The following is a 14,524-nucleotide window of genomic DNA, read 5'->3' on the forward strand; positions in this document are numbered from 1 at the left end:
TATCAGTGCAGTGCCCTACATCCTTAACTAGCTAGCTAAAAATCCATCCCTGTGTTTGCAATCTGGACTCCAGAGTAGATGAAACATAGTAAATGTAAATCTGTCTCCTTCCATTTAGGATGATATGTTACGTTGCGTATATTAGGTTTTAATTTGTGGATGTCCATCATCCAATTCATATGATATGTCACGAATTACAATTCATATGATATGTCACGAATTACAATTCATATGATATGTCACAAATTACAATTCATATGATATGTCACGAATTACAATTCATATGATATGTCACGAATTACAATTCATATGATATGTCACGAATTACAATTCATATGATATGTTACAAATTACAATTTGTTGTGGCTAATGTTAACATTAGCTAGGTGGCTAACATTAGCTAGGCTAGGGGTTAGGGGTTAAGGTTAGGGTTAACGTTAGGGTTAGGAGTTATGTTAAAGGATTAAGGTTAGGGTTAGCTAACATGCTAAGTAATTGCAAAGTAGCGAAAAAGTAGTAAGTAGTTGAAAAGTTGCTAATTAGCTAAAATGCTAAAGTTGTCTGTGATGAGATTCCACCCCAATAAACTCCTTCTGTTTCTGTACCCTTCTGTCTTACGTAACCGTACTAAAACATAACATATGTCCCAGATTTACATTTACTATGTTACTACAGTACACTACACATGTTACGTCCATAGACATTAAAACCAGTAGATAGTGATAGCTCTGAAGCCATCCACATATTCCTATGGAAAACTCGATGGCGCAAGAAGCCGGAAGTACTTGACGTTTGAAGAGCGGCATATTGCTGAATCTGGCTGAATGGCACCAAAAAAAATCGCTAAGGATCATGGTAAAAGTCGCCGTAACTAGTAAAGAATCATGATCGATGTAGTAGCTTTCATCCTGCCTGAGAGAGTCAACCGGGAACCTCCACGTAGCCTGCCGGCCCGTGATTGGTCTGTGTCAGCACGTGGTCCTGTGTGACGACAAACGCAATTGTCTGAATGGATCACTATTTAAAGCTGCTATATTTAACTTTTTAGGCGACCCAAGCAAATTCACATAGAAATGTGAGTTATAGAGCTGTTATTCTCATTGAAAGCAAGTCTAAGAAGCGGTAGATCTGTTCTATGTGCTCAATTTCAATGCTTCCCGTTTTTAGTTTAGTTTTTGCGTCTTTCACTTTCAGTTTTGTACACCAGCTATAAAAACAGCTGAAACAACAATATTTTTTTATGGAAAATATATTTCACAGCGGTTTAGATGGTACAATGATTCTCTATACTATATGTGCTTGTTTTGTCACATAAACTGAAATTAGGCGAACTATAAAACATTCACCAAACAGGAAATGGTGGAGGAAGTTCTGCATAGTGTAGCTTTAATTAAATATCTTGAATGGTAGCGAACTTGAAAATATTTCACTGTGGGGAACGAACTTGACCATAACAAACAAATGGCCCAAATAATTCATCATTTGAATATTCTGGCAATCGTAATTTACATAGGCTTTCTAGGGCAGACCAGGGCTTTTGGTACCGCTAGGTTGCTACGCTGTAGCTGACCACCAGAGCTTGTGACTTCACGCTCCAGACTGAACACTGGTTGTCTGGTTACGTCCAGTCTATGAGACCAGGCTGGTGTTTGTCAGTGAAGCTAGCTAGCAGCAGGCAGGCTACAACAAGCTAAACCAGCTGATGAAATCACTGGCGACTAATAGACTTGCACATGTTTTCTGCAGGAGAAGAGAGATTTAGTTTTTACAACTTTCTCACTGTCTATCAGAGTATGTGTCTGTCTGCCCCAGTGCCCGTGTTTCATAGCGAGAGAGTCACACACAAGACAGGTCGCAGGGGATGATGCTCGCGAATGGATTTAGAATTCTGGAATACTGATTACTGAATATTGGAATACTGAATACTGATTACTGAATACTGAATACTGATAAGTGGCAGTTGGGAGGTCGAGTGCACATCATCTCAATGCTCGTTTTAGCCTAAACAATTTCAGACTCGAGTGATCACTATCGAACACAACAGCAAGTGGCCACTCGATGATAAAGGACAGGGGCTAAGTGTTAGGTCTGAGATTCAGCCTTTGACTGTGTTAGAAAGAACTTCATTGCCACCCTAGTGGACATACGCAATAGGACCATATACTGCATTGTGAATTCACACCGAAACACATGTGGGCCAAGCAAAATCTACAGGGAGGGGGAATTTGTCATCCAAACTGCTAATGGAATACATTCAAATAAGGCACATTACCACAGAAGCACAATCATCACAACAGAGTTTGCAAGTCAGCTATCAAGCTTTCAGCCGTAGTCGCTGGGCTGGCTATAAACATACCAACATCCTGCATATAAACTAACTCAATTAAACATTGAAACATCTCCATATTCATAATCTCCATATTCTTAATCTCCATATTCATAACCTCCATATTCATAATCTCCATATTCTTAATCTCCATAGTCATAATCTCCATAGTCATAATCTCCATATTCATCTGATTTGGCCCAAACCTGTTATAGTTACCCAGAGTTTTTCACAGGTCAGTTTGGCCGGCTAACTAAGCTCATTTCCATAAACAGACCTAGTTTTCATGTCCTCGTCTGTTCTGTTCTGTCACACGCCAGTGGGTGTTTATGTGTGTGTGTGTGTGTATCTGTGTGTGTGTGTGTGTGTGTGTGCGCGTGCGCGTGCGTATGTTATAATATACAGTTATATACAGACTCTAATAATAATACTGTAATATATCTTATAGCTAATCCTGATGAATGCTACAGTTTGGGACTACTGTGACAGTGTATACTAAACCAGAGTATGCAATTATACTGAACAAAAATATTAATATAAACGTAAAGTGTTGGTCCCATGTTTCATGAGCTGAAATAAGATGCCTGTTAGTGAGAATTTCTCCTTTACCAAGATACTACATCCACCTAACAGGTGTGGCATATCAATAAACTGATTAAACAGCATGCTCATTACACAGGTGCACCTTGTGCTGGGGAAAATAAAAGGCCACTCTAAAATATGCAGTTTTGTCACACAACACAGTGCCACAGATGTCTCAGGTTTTGAGGGAGTGTGCAATTGGCATGCTCACTGCAGGAATGTCCATCAGAGCTGTTGCCAGAGAATTTTATGTTAATTTCTTTACCATAAACCCCCTCCGGTGCATCCAACCGGTCTGACAACCGCAGACCACGTGTAACCACGCCAGCCCAGGACTTCCACATCCGGCTTCTTCATCTGCGGGATGTAATAAAGCCCTTTTGTGGGGAAAAACGTATTCTGATTATCTTGGCCTGATTCTCCAGTGGGTGGGCCTATGCCCTCCAAGGCCCATCCCATGGCTGCACCCCTGCCCAGTCATGTGAAATTAGGGCTTAGGGAATTTATTTCAATTGACTGATTTTTACATGAACTGTAAATCGTTCAAATTGTTACATGTTGCGTTTATATTTTTGTTCAGTAATAGTTATCAGGAGCAATTACACAGAATGTAATTGAACTGCGACTGTATCTGAAGTGCAGTTATCAGGAGTCGACTAGACTGTAGACCTTTGAATTTCCTTCTTAACTCTTCCTCTCCTTGATTGAAGCGCTGATCCAACAGAAAAGTCTAAACGGGTTCCATGGGATGTCCAACTCTGACGCCACCCCATTGAAGTTGAAATTTAAACGGTAAGAGTTATAAGAGTTATAGTTAAGGTTAGAGTAAGGTTAAGGGTTAGGGTTAGGGTAGGGGTTAAGAGTTAGGGTTAGGGTAGGGGTTAAGGTTAAGGGTTAGGGTTAGGGTAGGGGTTAAGGGTTAGGGTTAGGGTAGGGGTTAAGGGTTATGGTTAGGGTAGGGGTTAAGGTTAAGGGTTAGGGTTTGGGTAGGGGTTAAGGTTAAGGGTTAGGGTAGGGGTTAAGGGTTAGGGTTAGGGTTAGGGTAGGGGTTAAGGTTAAGGGTTAGGGTTAGGGTAGGGGTTAAGGTTAGGGTTTGGGTTTAGGGTAGGGACGTCCCAAAGGTTCCGGATAGCACTAACCCTGATTTGATATTAAATCTAATAGAGCTGTGATAGATACAAACAAGGTTCCACAAATATCCATTCTAGCCAGATCAGTGGTTAATGATCAGTGTTGACTTAAAGTAGTGGAGGGTTAATGAGTTATACACCTGGTATTAATATGAGCCAATATAATGAGCCAATTGGTACAGGGCCTGTAGTGTACAGTAAGTACAGGATGAACCTATCGTGGACAGACTACGGAAACATCTAACCAAATTATGCAAGGTTTTAGTTCTGCGTTAACCGAGATGAGTACAGTACTAACACTGAGTCTGTATTGAGCTTTACTGTACTTTACTGTTCTGTACTGTTCTTTACTGTTCTTTACTGTTCTGTACTTTACTGTTCTGTACTGTAATTTACTGTACTTTACTGTACTTTACTGTTCTGTACTGTACTTTACTGTTCTGTACTTTACTGTTCTGTACTGTAATTTACTGTACTTTACTGTACTTTACTGTCCTTTACTGTTCTGTACTTTACTGTTCTTTACCATACTTTACTATTCTGTACTTCACTGTATTTACTGTTCTTTACTGTTCTGTACATTACTGTGCTTTATTGTACTTTACCATACTTTACTGTTCTGTACTTTACTGTACTTTACTGTCCTTTACTGTTCTGTACTTTACTGTACTTTACCATACTTTACTGTTCTGTTCTTTACTGTACTTTACTGTTCTTTACTGTTCTTTACTGTTCTTTACTGTACTTTACTGTTCTGTACTTTACTGTACTTTACCATACTTTACTGTTCTGTGCTTTACTGTTCTTTACTGTTCTTTACTGTTCTTTACTGTGCTTTATTGTACTTTACTGTTCTGTGCTTTACTGTTCTTTATTGTTCTTTACTGTTCTGTACTGTACTTTACTGTTCTTTACTGTTCTTTATTGTTCTTTACTGTTCTGTTCTTTACTGTTCTTTACTGTTCTTTACTGTTCTGTACTTTACTGTGCCTTATTGTACTTTACCATACTTTACTGTTCTGTGCTTTACTATACTTTATTGTTCTTTACTGTTCTGTACTGTACTTTACTGTTCTGTACTTTACTAACGGTACCGTGCTTTGTTGACTCATCCTAAGTCCTGTTTCTGTCTCTGTGGACGTCCCAGTTCCACCCAGAACCTTTCATTTAACACTCCCTGTCAAATGACTTTCACTAATGACTGTTAGAGGTCAGAGATCATGTGATCAGGGTAAGGAGGAAATGACCAGTGTATCTGAGAGGGACTTCCATGAAGATGAAAAATATAGTGTTGGTAGATCTGGTGCCCTGTTGGGAATACGTGAAGATAGTGTTGGTAGATCTGATGCCCTGTTGGGAATACGTGAAGATAGTGTTGGTAGATCTGATGCCCTGTTGGGAATACGTGAAGATAGTGTTGGTAGATCTGATGCCCTGTTGGGAATACGTGAAGATAGTGTTGGTAGATCTGATGCCCTGTTGGGAATACGTGAAGATAGTGTTGGTAGATCTGATGCCCTGTTGGGAATACATGGTGAAACTTTCAGCAGCTCTTGTAAAACTGTAATTAACTACACTAGTAACAGCATTGTATTGCATCCTTCCCTGCTTCCTTTCCTGGAAAGCTATGCCGTTGAACACTTGCTTTAACTTATCCAGTCATGTTAGATTGCTCATTCAACCCAGCTTACTGGGTAGGAGGGAGGGATGCATGTTATACAGGAGACTACAGAAGTATCTGTCCTGGAGCAGCTCTTAACAGGAACTATTAGTTATTGGCCTTACAGAGCGGACCATGAGGGCAGGAGGCCAGTCTCCCATTAACCGCCATTACTAACACAGACTCACACTAATACACACACACACATACACTATACACACACTACTCTTCCCCCACATACACACACCCAGACAGACATTATGACCAGCGGCTAGTTCCCACCAGAGTGGGAACTAAATTCCTATTTAAAATGATGGTTTATCAGTAAAAAAAAAAAATGTATTGTATTGTTGGACATAAATTGTATTGTTGGGGCGGCAGGTAGCCTAGTGGTTAGAGCGTTGGGTCAGTAACTGAAAGGTTGGTAGATCGAATCGCTGAGCTGACAAGGTAAAAATCTGTCGCTCTGCCCCTGAACAAGGCAGTTAACCCACTGTTCCCAGGCTGTCATTGTAAATAAGAATTTGTTATTAAACGGACATGCCTAGTTAAATAAAGGTTAAATGTAAAAAAAATCTAATCTAAATAAATAAAGGAAGGCTGTAAAATCATCTACAAGGGATTTTAATTCAGGAAGTCTGTTCCAAAATATTCCCAAACAAAATAGAGAGATAAATGTGATCGTATACAACTATATGCAAGGTTTGAAATCAAAAATGATATCTGTCGGGCTTCTTGCAGTCTACAAATGATCTGTAACTAGGTTCCATCCACTAAAGAAGAAATCGTCCCACGGCTGAATCTAGTTGATGATCCCAGTTTGTGTCATTGTAGGCAACTCACTGTTGACTCGCCTCTGACTACCCTCTGTAGTACCTTGCAGTCGGAGGCCGAGCAGTTGCCATACCAGGCAGTGATGCAACCAGTCAGGATGCTCTCAATGGTGCGGCTGTAGAACTTTTTGAGGATCTGACAACCCATGCCAAATCTTTTCAGTCTCCTGAGGAGGAATATGCTTTGTCGTGCCCTCTTCACGACTGTCTTGGTGTGTTTGAACCATGTTAGTTTGTTGGTGATGTGGACACCAAGGAACTTGAAGCTCTCAACCTGCTCCACTACAGCCCCGTCGATGAGAATGGGGGCGTGCTCGGTCCTCCTTTCCCTGTAGTCCACAATAATCTCCTTTGTCTTGATCACGTTGAGGGAGTTTGTTATCCTGGCACCAAACGGCCAGGTCTCTGACCTCCTCCCTATAGGCCGTCTCATCGTTGTCGGTGATCAGGCCTACCACTGTTGTGTCATCGGCAAACTTAAGATTGCTGTTGGAGTCATGCAATCATGAGTGAACAGAGAGTACAGGAGGGGATTGAGCACACAGCCCTGACGGTCCCCCATGTTGAGGATCAGCGTGGCGGATGTGTTGTTACCTACCATTACCACCTGGGGACGGCCCGTCAGGAAGTCCAGGATCCAGTTGTTTAGTCCCGGGGTCCTTAGCTTAGTGATGAGTTTTGAGGGCACTATGGTGTTGAACGCTGAGCTGTAGTCAAAGAATAGCATTCTCACATAGGGGTTCCTTTAGTCCAGGAGGGAAAGTTCCCCATGAGACCTGGGTTCTCAGCTCCCCAGGGGAGAGAGGGGGAGATGGTGGGGAGAGGAGAGTGGAGAGGAGGGGGAGAGGGGAGAGGGTGGGGAGAGGAGAGGAGAGAGGGTGGGGAGAGGAGAGGAGAGGAGAGGAGAGGGGGGGAGAGGGTGGGGAGAGGAGAGAGGGGGAGATGGTTGGGTGAAGAGAGTGGAGAGGAGGGGGAGAGGGTGGGGAGAGGAGAGGAGAGGAGAGAGGGGTGGGGAACTCCTTCAAGACTGTTGAAAAAGCATTCCTCATGAAGCTGGTTGAAAGAATGCGAAGAGTGTGCAAAGCTGTCATCAAGGCAAAGGGTGGCTACTTTGAAGAATCTCAAACATAAAATCTATTTTGATTTGATTAACACTTTTTTGGTTACTACATGATTCCATGTGTGTTATTTCATAGTTTTGATGTATTCACTATTATTCTACAATGTAGAAAATAGTAAAACGTTTAGAAAAACACTGGAATTAGTAGGTGTGTCCAAACTTTTGACTGGTACTGTACATCTGTCAACATCAGGCCTTAGAGTCTTAGACCAAGCCCTCAGAGACACAGTTGAAGTCAGAAGTTTACATACACTTAGGTTGGAGTCATTAAAACTCGTTCTTCAACCACTCCACAAATTTCTTGTTAACAAACTATAGTTTTGGCAAGTCGGTTAGGACATCTACTTTGTGCATGACACAATACATTTTTACAACAATTGTTTACAGACAGATTATTTCATTTATAATTCATTGTATCACAATTTCAGTGGGTCAGAAGTTTACATACACTAAGTTGACTATGCCTTTAAACAGCTTGGAAAATTCTAGAAAATTATGTTGTGGCTTTAGAAGCTTCTGATAGGCTAATTGACATAATTTGAGTCAATTGTAGGTGTACCTGTGGATGTATTTCAAGGCCTACCTTCAAACTCAGTTTCTCTTTGCTTGACATCATGGGAAAATCAAAAGAAATCAGCCAAGACCTCAGAAAAAAAATTTGTAGACCTCCACAAGTCTGGTTCATCCTTGGGAGCAATTTCCAAATGCCTGAAGGTACCACGTTCATCTGTACAAACAATAGTACGCAAGTATAAACACCATGGGACCACGCAGCCGTCATAACGCTCAGGAAGGAGACGCTTTCTGTCTCCTAGAGATGAACGTACTTTGGTGTGAAAATTGCAAATCAATCCCAGAACAACAGCAAAGGACCTTGTGAAGATGCTGGAGGAAACAGGTACAAAAGTATCTATATCCACAGTAAAACAAGTCCTATATCGTCATAACCTGAAAGGCCGCTCAGCAAGGAAGAAGCCACTGCTCCAAAACCGCCATAATAAGCCAGAATACGGTTTGCAACTGCACATGGGGACAAAGATCGTACTTTTTGGAGAAATGTCCTCTGGTCCGAGGAAACAAAAATAGAACTGTTTGGCCATAATGACCATCGTTATGTTTGGAAGAAAAGGGGGAGGCTTGCAAGCCGAAGAACACCATCCCAAAATGAGTGGGCAGAACTGAAAAAGCGTGTGCGAGCAAGGAGGCCTACAAACCTGACTCAGTTACACCAGCTCTGTCAGGAGGAATGGGCCAAAATTCACCCAACTCATTGTGGGAAGCTTGTGGAAAGCTACCCAAAAGGTTTGACCCAAGTTAAACAATTTAAAGGAAACGCTACTAAATACTAATTTAGTGTATATAAACTTCTGACCCAATGGGAATGTGATGAAAGAAATAAAAGCTGAAATAAATAATTATTTCTACTATTATTCTGACATTTCACATTCTTAAAATAAAGTGGTGATCCTAACTGATCTAAGACAGGGAATTTTTACATAGACCAGGGAAGAGAGAGGGTCAGGTCTGATCTATAGACCAGGGAAGAGTGGGGGTCAGGTCTGATCTATAGATCAGGGGGAGAGGGGGTTAGGTCTGATCTATAGACCAGGGAAGAGAGGGGTCAGGTCTGATCTATAGACCAGGGAAGAGAGGGGGTTAGGTCTGATCTATAGACCAGGGAAGAGAGGGGGTCTGGTCTGGTCTATAGATCAGGGAAGAGTGGGGAGGGGGTCTGATCTATAGACCAGGGAAGAGAGGGGGTCAGGTCTGATCTATAGATCAGGGAAGAGTGGGGAGGGGGTCTGATCTATAGACCAGGGAGGAGAGGGGGTCAGGTCTGATCTATAGATCAGGGTGGTGAGGGGACGGGGTCTGATCTATAGACCAGGGAAGAGAGGGGAGGGGGTCTGATCTATAGACCAGGGAAGAGAGGGGGTCAGGTCTGATCTATAGACCAGGGAAGAGAGGGGGTCAGGTCTGATCTATAGACCAGGGAAGAGAGGGGGTTAGGTCTGATCTATAGACCAGGGAAGAGAGGGGGTTAGGTCTGATCTATAGACCAGGGAAGAGAGGGGGTCAGGTCTGATCTATAGACCAGGGAAGAGAGGGGAGGGGGTCTGATCTATAGACCAGGGAAGAGAGGGGAGGGGGTCTGATCTATAGACCAGGGAAGAGAGGGGAGGGGGTCTGATCTATAGACCAGGGAGGAGAGGGGTCAGGTCTGGTCTATAGATCAGGGTGGTGAGTTACTTGACTTTGTTTGGCTGTCAACGCCTCCCTTCGTCAACACACACCAATCAAACCCAGGCTGTGGTCTTAACACACTCCCAGTCCCTTAACTGCAGAACATAATTCTGACTAGAAATGTGGGAGCAATTACACGCCATCCATTCATTCTCTGTTATCAGTGGTACTGGTGTTCCCAGGATTAGTCTCCCTGTCCTTAGGAAAACCATCCATCGAGTTCCACAGGAAGTCATCTTGATCCGTCTTTGTTTATATGCTTCAGTCCCCACTTCCTGTCACTATTAATGCTGCTTTCAGTGCCACCCATTAGGAACAGATTAAATACACACACACACACAGCAATCGGATCACACGAAGAAGAAGAAGAGAATAGAGCATGCATCTATCACCACAGCCATTTAGATACTTATGACAACAGTGGTGTTATGGTTATTACATAACTATGTTCTTACTGCATGTTTCTACTGAATGAACATCGGTTTGAGCTTCTACACCTGCATTTCTTGCTGTTTGGGGTTTCAGGCTGGGTTCCTGTACAGCACTTTGTGACATCAGCTGATGTAAGAAGGGCTTTATAAATAAATGTGATTGATTGATTGATAGTATTGCTTGTACTTACAGTAGGCCTATACCTGGTACAGGGTAGCCTGGTACTAACAATATACTGTAAGTGTTACTACCATAGTTACCCAATAATGTCTATGTGCTGAATAACGCAGCTTTGCCCTAAAGAGCTGAGCAGAGACAGATGAACATATAGGTACAGCACCGTAGCTCTCTTGCTGCTGTGTTGACAGGTCATGTCAGGCTCCTACCATGTGTATTGATGTGAAAAGTGTGTGTGAAACATAGCCGCGAGAAGTAGGGGTGCTGAGGATGCTCAGTTGGTAGAGCATGGCACTTGCAATGCTAGGGTTGTGGGTTTGATTCCCACAGGGGACCAGTATGACAATGTATGCACTCACTCCTGTAAATTGCTCTGGATTAGAGGGTCTACTAAAATGGAAAAGGAATGAATAGACCATTTCAGATTTCACATAGAAATAAATTGCATATTTTTATATTCCCCAAGTATAATCAGATTAACTGTTTCGTACAGATAATTATCAGACTCAAATTACAAATGCTGTTAAACACTTAAATACATTTAGTATAAATGTTTTCATAAAAGTAGTGCATAGGCCTTTACTAGTGCTGTATTAGAGGACCGATATAGACGTTCACAGCACCCCCACCCCCAAACTACTTCCTGTGGCTATGGTGGGAGGTGTGACCTACAAACGGATACCTGTTACCTCCCTTCCCCGGCCAGTTCAACAAATCATTAGTAAAGGGAAAGGGGGATACCTAGTCACTTGTATAACTGAATGCTTTCAACTGAAATGTGTCTTCTGCATTTAACCCAACCCCTCTGAATCAGAGAGGTGCGGGGGGCTGCCTTAATCGACATCCTCGTCTTCAGCGCCCAGGGAACAGTGGGTTAACTGCCTTGCTCAGGGGAACAGTGGGTTAACTGCCTTGCTCAGGGGCAGAACGACAGATTTTTATCTTGTCAGCTTTCGGTTACTGGCCTAACGGTCTAACCACTAGGCTACCTGCAGCCTGTGACCTATGACCCCACCCTAAAGCAGGCCAACTAACCCTGTGACCTATGACCCCACCCTAAAGCAGGCCAACTAACCCTGTAACCTATGACCCCACCCTAAAGCAGGCCAACTAACCCTGTGACCTATGACCCCACCCTAAAGCAGGCCAACTAACCCTGTAACCTATGACCCCACCCTAAAGCGGGCCCATTAACCTTAACCCTGTGACCTATGACCTCACTCTACAGCGGGCCAACTAACTCTGTGACCCTGTGACCTATGACCTCACTCTACAGCGGGCCAACTTCCCAATATGAACAACAGATGAACAATGAACAACCAGCGTCACCCACTTATTTTCACTTTTGAAAAGACTCAGCAAAATGTAAGCTAAAGCTACTTCCTCTTTATGTCATTGTGGCAAAGCACAAAGGGAGGCAACAGACAGACAGACTGACTACATCCCAAATGGCACCTTATTCATTACATAGTGCACTACTTTTGACCAGAGCCCTATGAGCCCTACCCTACTGTGTAGAGGAGCAGGGTGCCATTTGGGATGCACATTGACTACAGGCTACAAGCCTTGTTACCACCACCAACCAACCACACATGGGGCACCTCCTGGGGAAATGGGCCATCAATATCATGGTTGACTTCAAAGGGTGACTGCACCATTTTTTCACTGCCCTGACCCCCCCCCGCCTCCCCCCCCCCCCGAGACTGTTAGACAATGGACAGACACACCACCGGGCTGAGCTGGCTGGCTGCGACTCGGTTAGCGCGCGCAACAATACACAGAGTATGAGAATACAGTACTCACATACAGTACTATAGCCAAATTACTGAAGTAATACCACCTCACATCACTAGTACTACGTGCTATGTATTCTACATCCACTTGGCTGCATCATAAAGGTCTAACCAAGGTGGGTGATAGCCTATACTGTGATTTATAATACCCACCTATGGCGCAAAAAATGTATCAGCAATCATGTCCAATATTCATCAATAACCTCCTTTCCTCACACCCAAGTCCCATGTCTTCAGGCTGTATTCTCAACAAAGGCAGCTGTAGAAATGTGAAGGACATTGCTTTGAGGAAGAGCATCACCTCCATCTCTTTGTGATTCTCCGACTTAACAGAAACGCATTTCTGCAACGCCTGGTGCGAGTTTTGAGGGAAAGCAATGCTGTTGTTACATTAAGGTAACGACTACAGTATAATGCAATAGCAACCAATGCATGGCACGGAGAGCTCACATGGAGAAAAGGTGATATTATTGTGACTGGCAGAAACGCCCCATGGATACCGCGCCCGCACCTGGATAACTGGGCTTTCAGAATGACACAACCATCATGATTATCAAACATTAATATGAAGGCCAACAGCATAATAACATTACTGAGCTACATAACCCTACACCTATATGAAGACATGCTCGCTCATGCTTTGCATTATCTGCTGTGTGTAGGCAATGGGAACGCCGCCAGTACGTGGCAAAAGCAAGGCACATTCTCTAACTGTACTGATAATAACGCAGTGATCAGTCTACTATAGTCCACATATGGAGCGCTAAATAATACCAGTCAATACTTCTTGGGCGCACATGTCAGCGGATCAATTCATTAATAGACCGGGAACAGAGACACATAGAGACAGACAAGACACACAATGCGTTCTGCAAAGGTCGGCAGAAATATTTGAGTGGGCTTTCAGGATCACTGAGGGGCTTACCTTAAAGAGACCTTCACAGAGCAGTCGTTTTGGCTCACCATTCTATCCTCTTTCTTTCCGTTTTTCCCTATATGCAAAAGTCTCTGAACTGTGTCAGTCAGAGTTAGGTTAGTGCGTAAAAATCCAGTGTTGCATCAACAAAAAACCTATTGGAGCAAATGCATAAAGCGGTAAATCAGGTTAGAATCGCCAGCCGTGGTGCTGTCATTATAACCTGCCGTGGGTAACCGCGCTACGATCTGCTTCTGTCCCTGTCTTTGCTCTGGTCACTCTCCTATCTAGGCTACACCTCCGGCCCGCTGTCACAAGCTTTTCTTCTTCTTTCTTCTTTCGCTCGCCGCTGCTACATCCTGTCAAACTGTGTGCGAACCGTTTTTCGGCGCTCATCCGAAACGACACCGTCGCAGCCTGCTCAACGTGTGTTTGTGTTGATGTCTGTCTCACGCTGAATGTGAACAACGAGTGAGAAGCGCAAGGGGGCGGGTGTAATCGCATTCGATTGACAGGCGCTTAGCCACACAGATCAAATACTCCCGCCCCGGTCCCACTTAATAGACCAATTAGGGAGTTCGGAGACGCCAATGGCGTGCGTGTGTGTGTGTGTGTGTGTGTGTGTGTGTGTGTGTGTGTGTGTGTGTGTGCGTGCGTAGGGTGGTAACAAGGTCACATCTGAGGCCCGTTAACCAGTCATAAGGCGAGGGAATGTTCCCATGTCTGAGAGGCAGGTTCAAGGGTCACAGCTTTAACACCATCGGGGTCAAAGGTATCCATAGTTAGGGAAGTAGTCCTATAGTGACTAGTGCAGACAGGTAATGCTAAAATAAATAATGAGTGATTTTCTCCACCCCTGATAACATGACACATAACAAGCACAGAAGAAACTGGAATATACCTTTAGTGACTAGTGGCAGATAGGTCATGGTTTTGAGTAAAAAGAGTGAGTCTATCCACTAGCAGTAAAATAGTAATAGCAACATAACGCATTATCAGCATGTATCAAGTTATATTAGACTTGTGTTATTTTAAGAGAGTGAGGTTTTATTAACTTGAATCCCGCACCTGTGTTACAGCAAACTGTGTTTCTGGTGAAGAGGATCTGCCTGCTGAGGAAGTGACTTTGTGCCATGGTTCCTTCCTGCTTTCAGTCACAATTCTTCAAAAGAGGAAATTGAAGTCCTGTCTCTTTCTCTCTCTTCCTCGCTATCTCTCCCTCTCTTTTTTTCCTCTCTCTCTCGTTCTCCCGCTCTTTCTCTCTCAATTTCAATTTAAATTCAAGGATCTCTTTCTCTCCGTCTATGACAG

General features: G+C 43.3%; 1 protein-coding gene across 1 annotated transcript in view; it reads right to left on the minus strand.

The window, feature by feature from the left end:
- LOC115207365 (kinesin-like protein KIF21B) overlaps positions 1 to 13,736 on the minus strand; it is a gene marked incomplete in the record, with an annotated part of 100,143 nt that extends 86,407 nt beyond the window's left edge. The window contains 1 exon segment of the mRNA XM_029774388.1: positions 13,223 to 13,736. Within this exon segment, the coding sequence (XP_029630248.1) occupies positions 13,223 to 13,263 (41 nt within the window).
- Positions 13,737 to 14,524: the final 788 nt, after the last annotated feature.

Source organism: Salmo trutta, chromosome 14 (genome assembly GCF_901001165.1).
Source record: "Salmo trutta chromosome 14, fSalTru1.1, whole genome shotgun sequence".
Classification (NCBI taxonomy): domain Eukaryota; kingdom Metazoa; phylum Chordata; class Actinopteri; order Salmoniformes; family Salmonidae; genus Salmo; species Salmo trutta.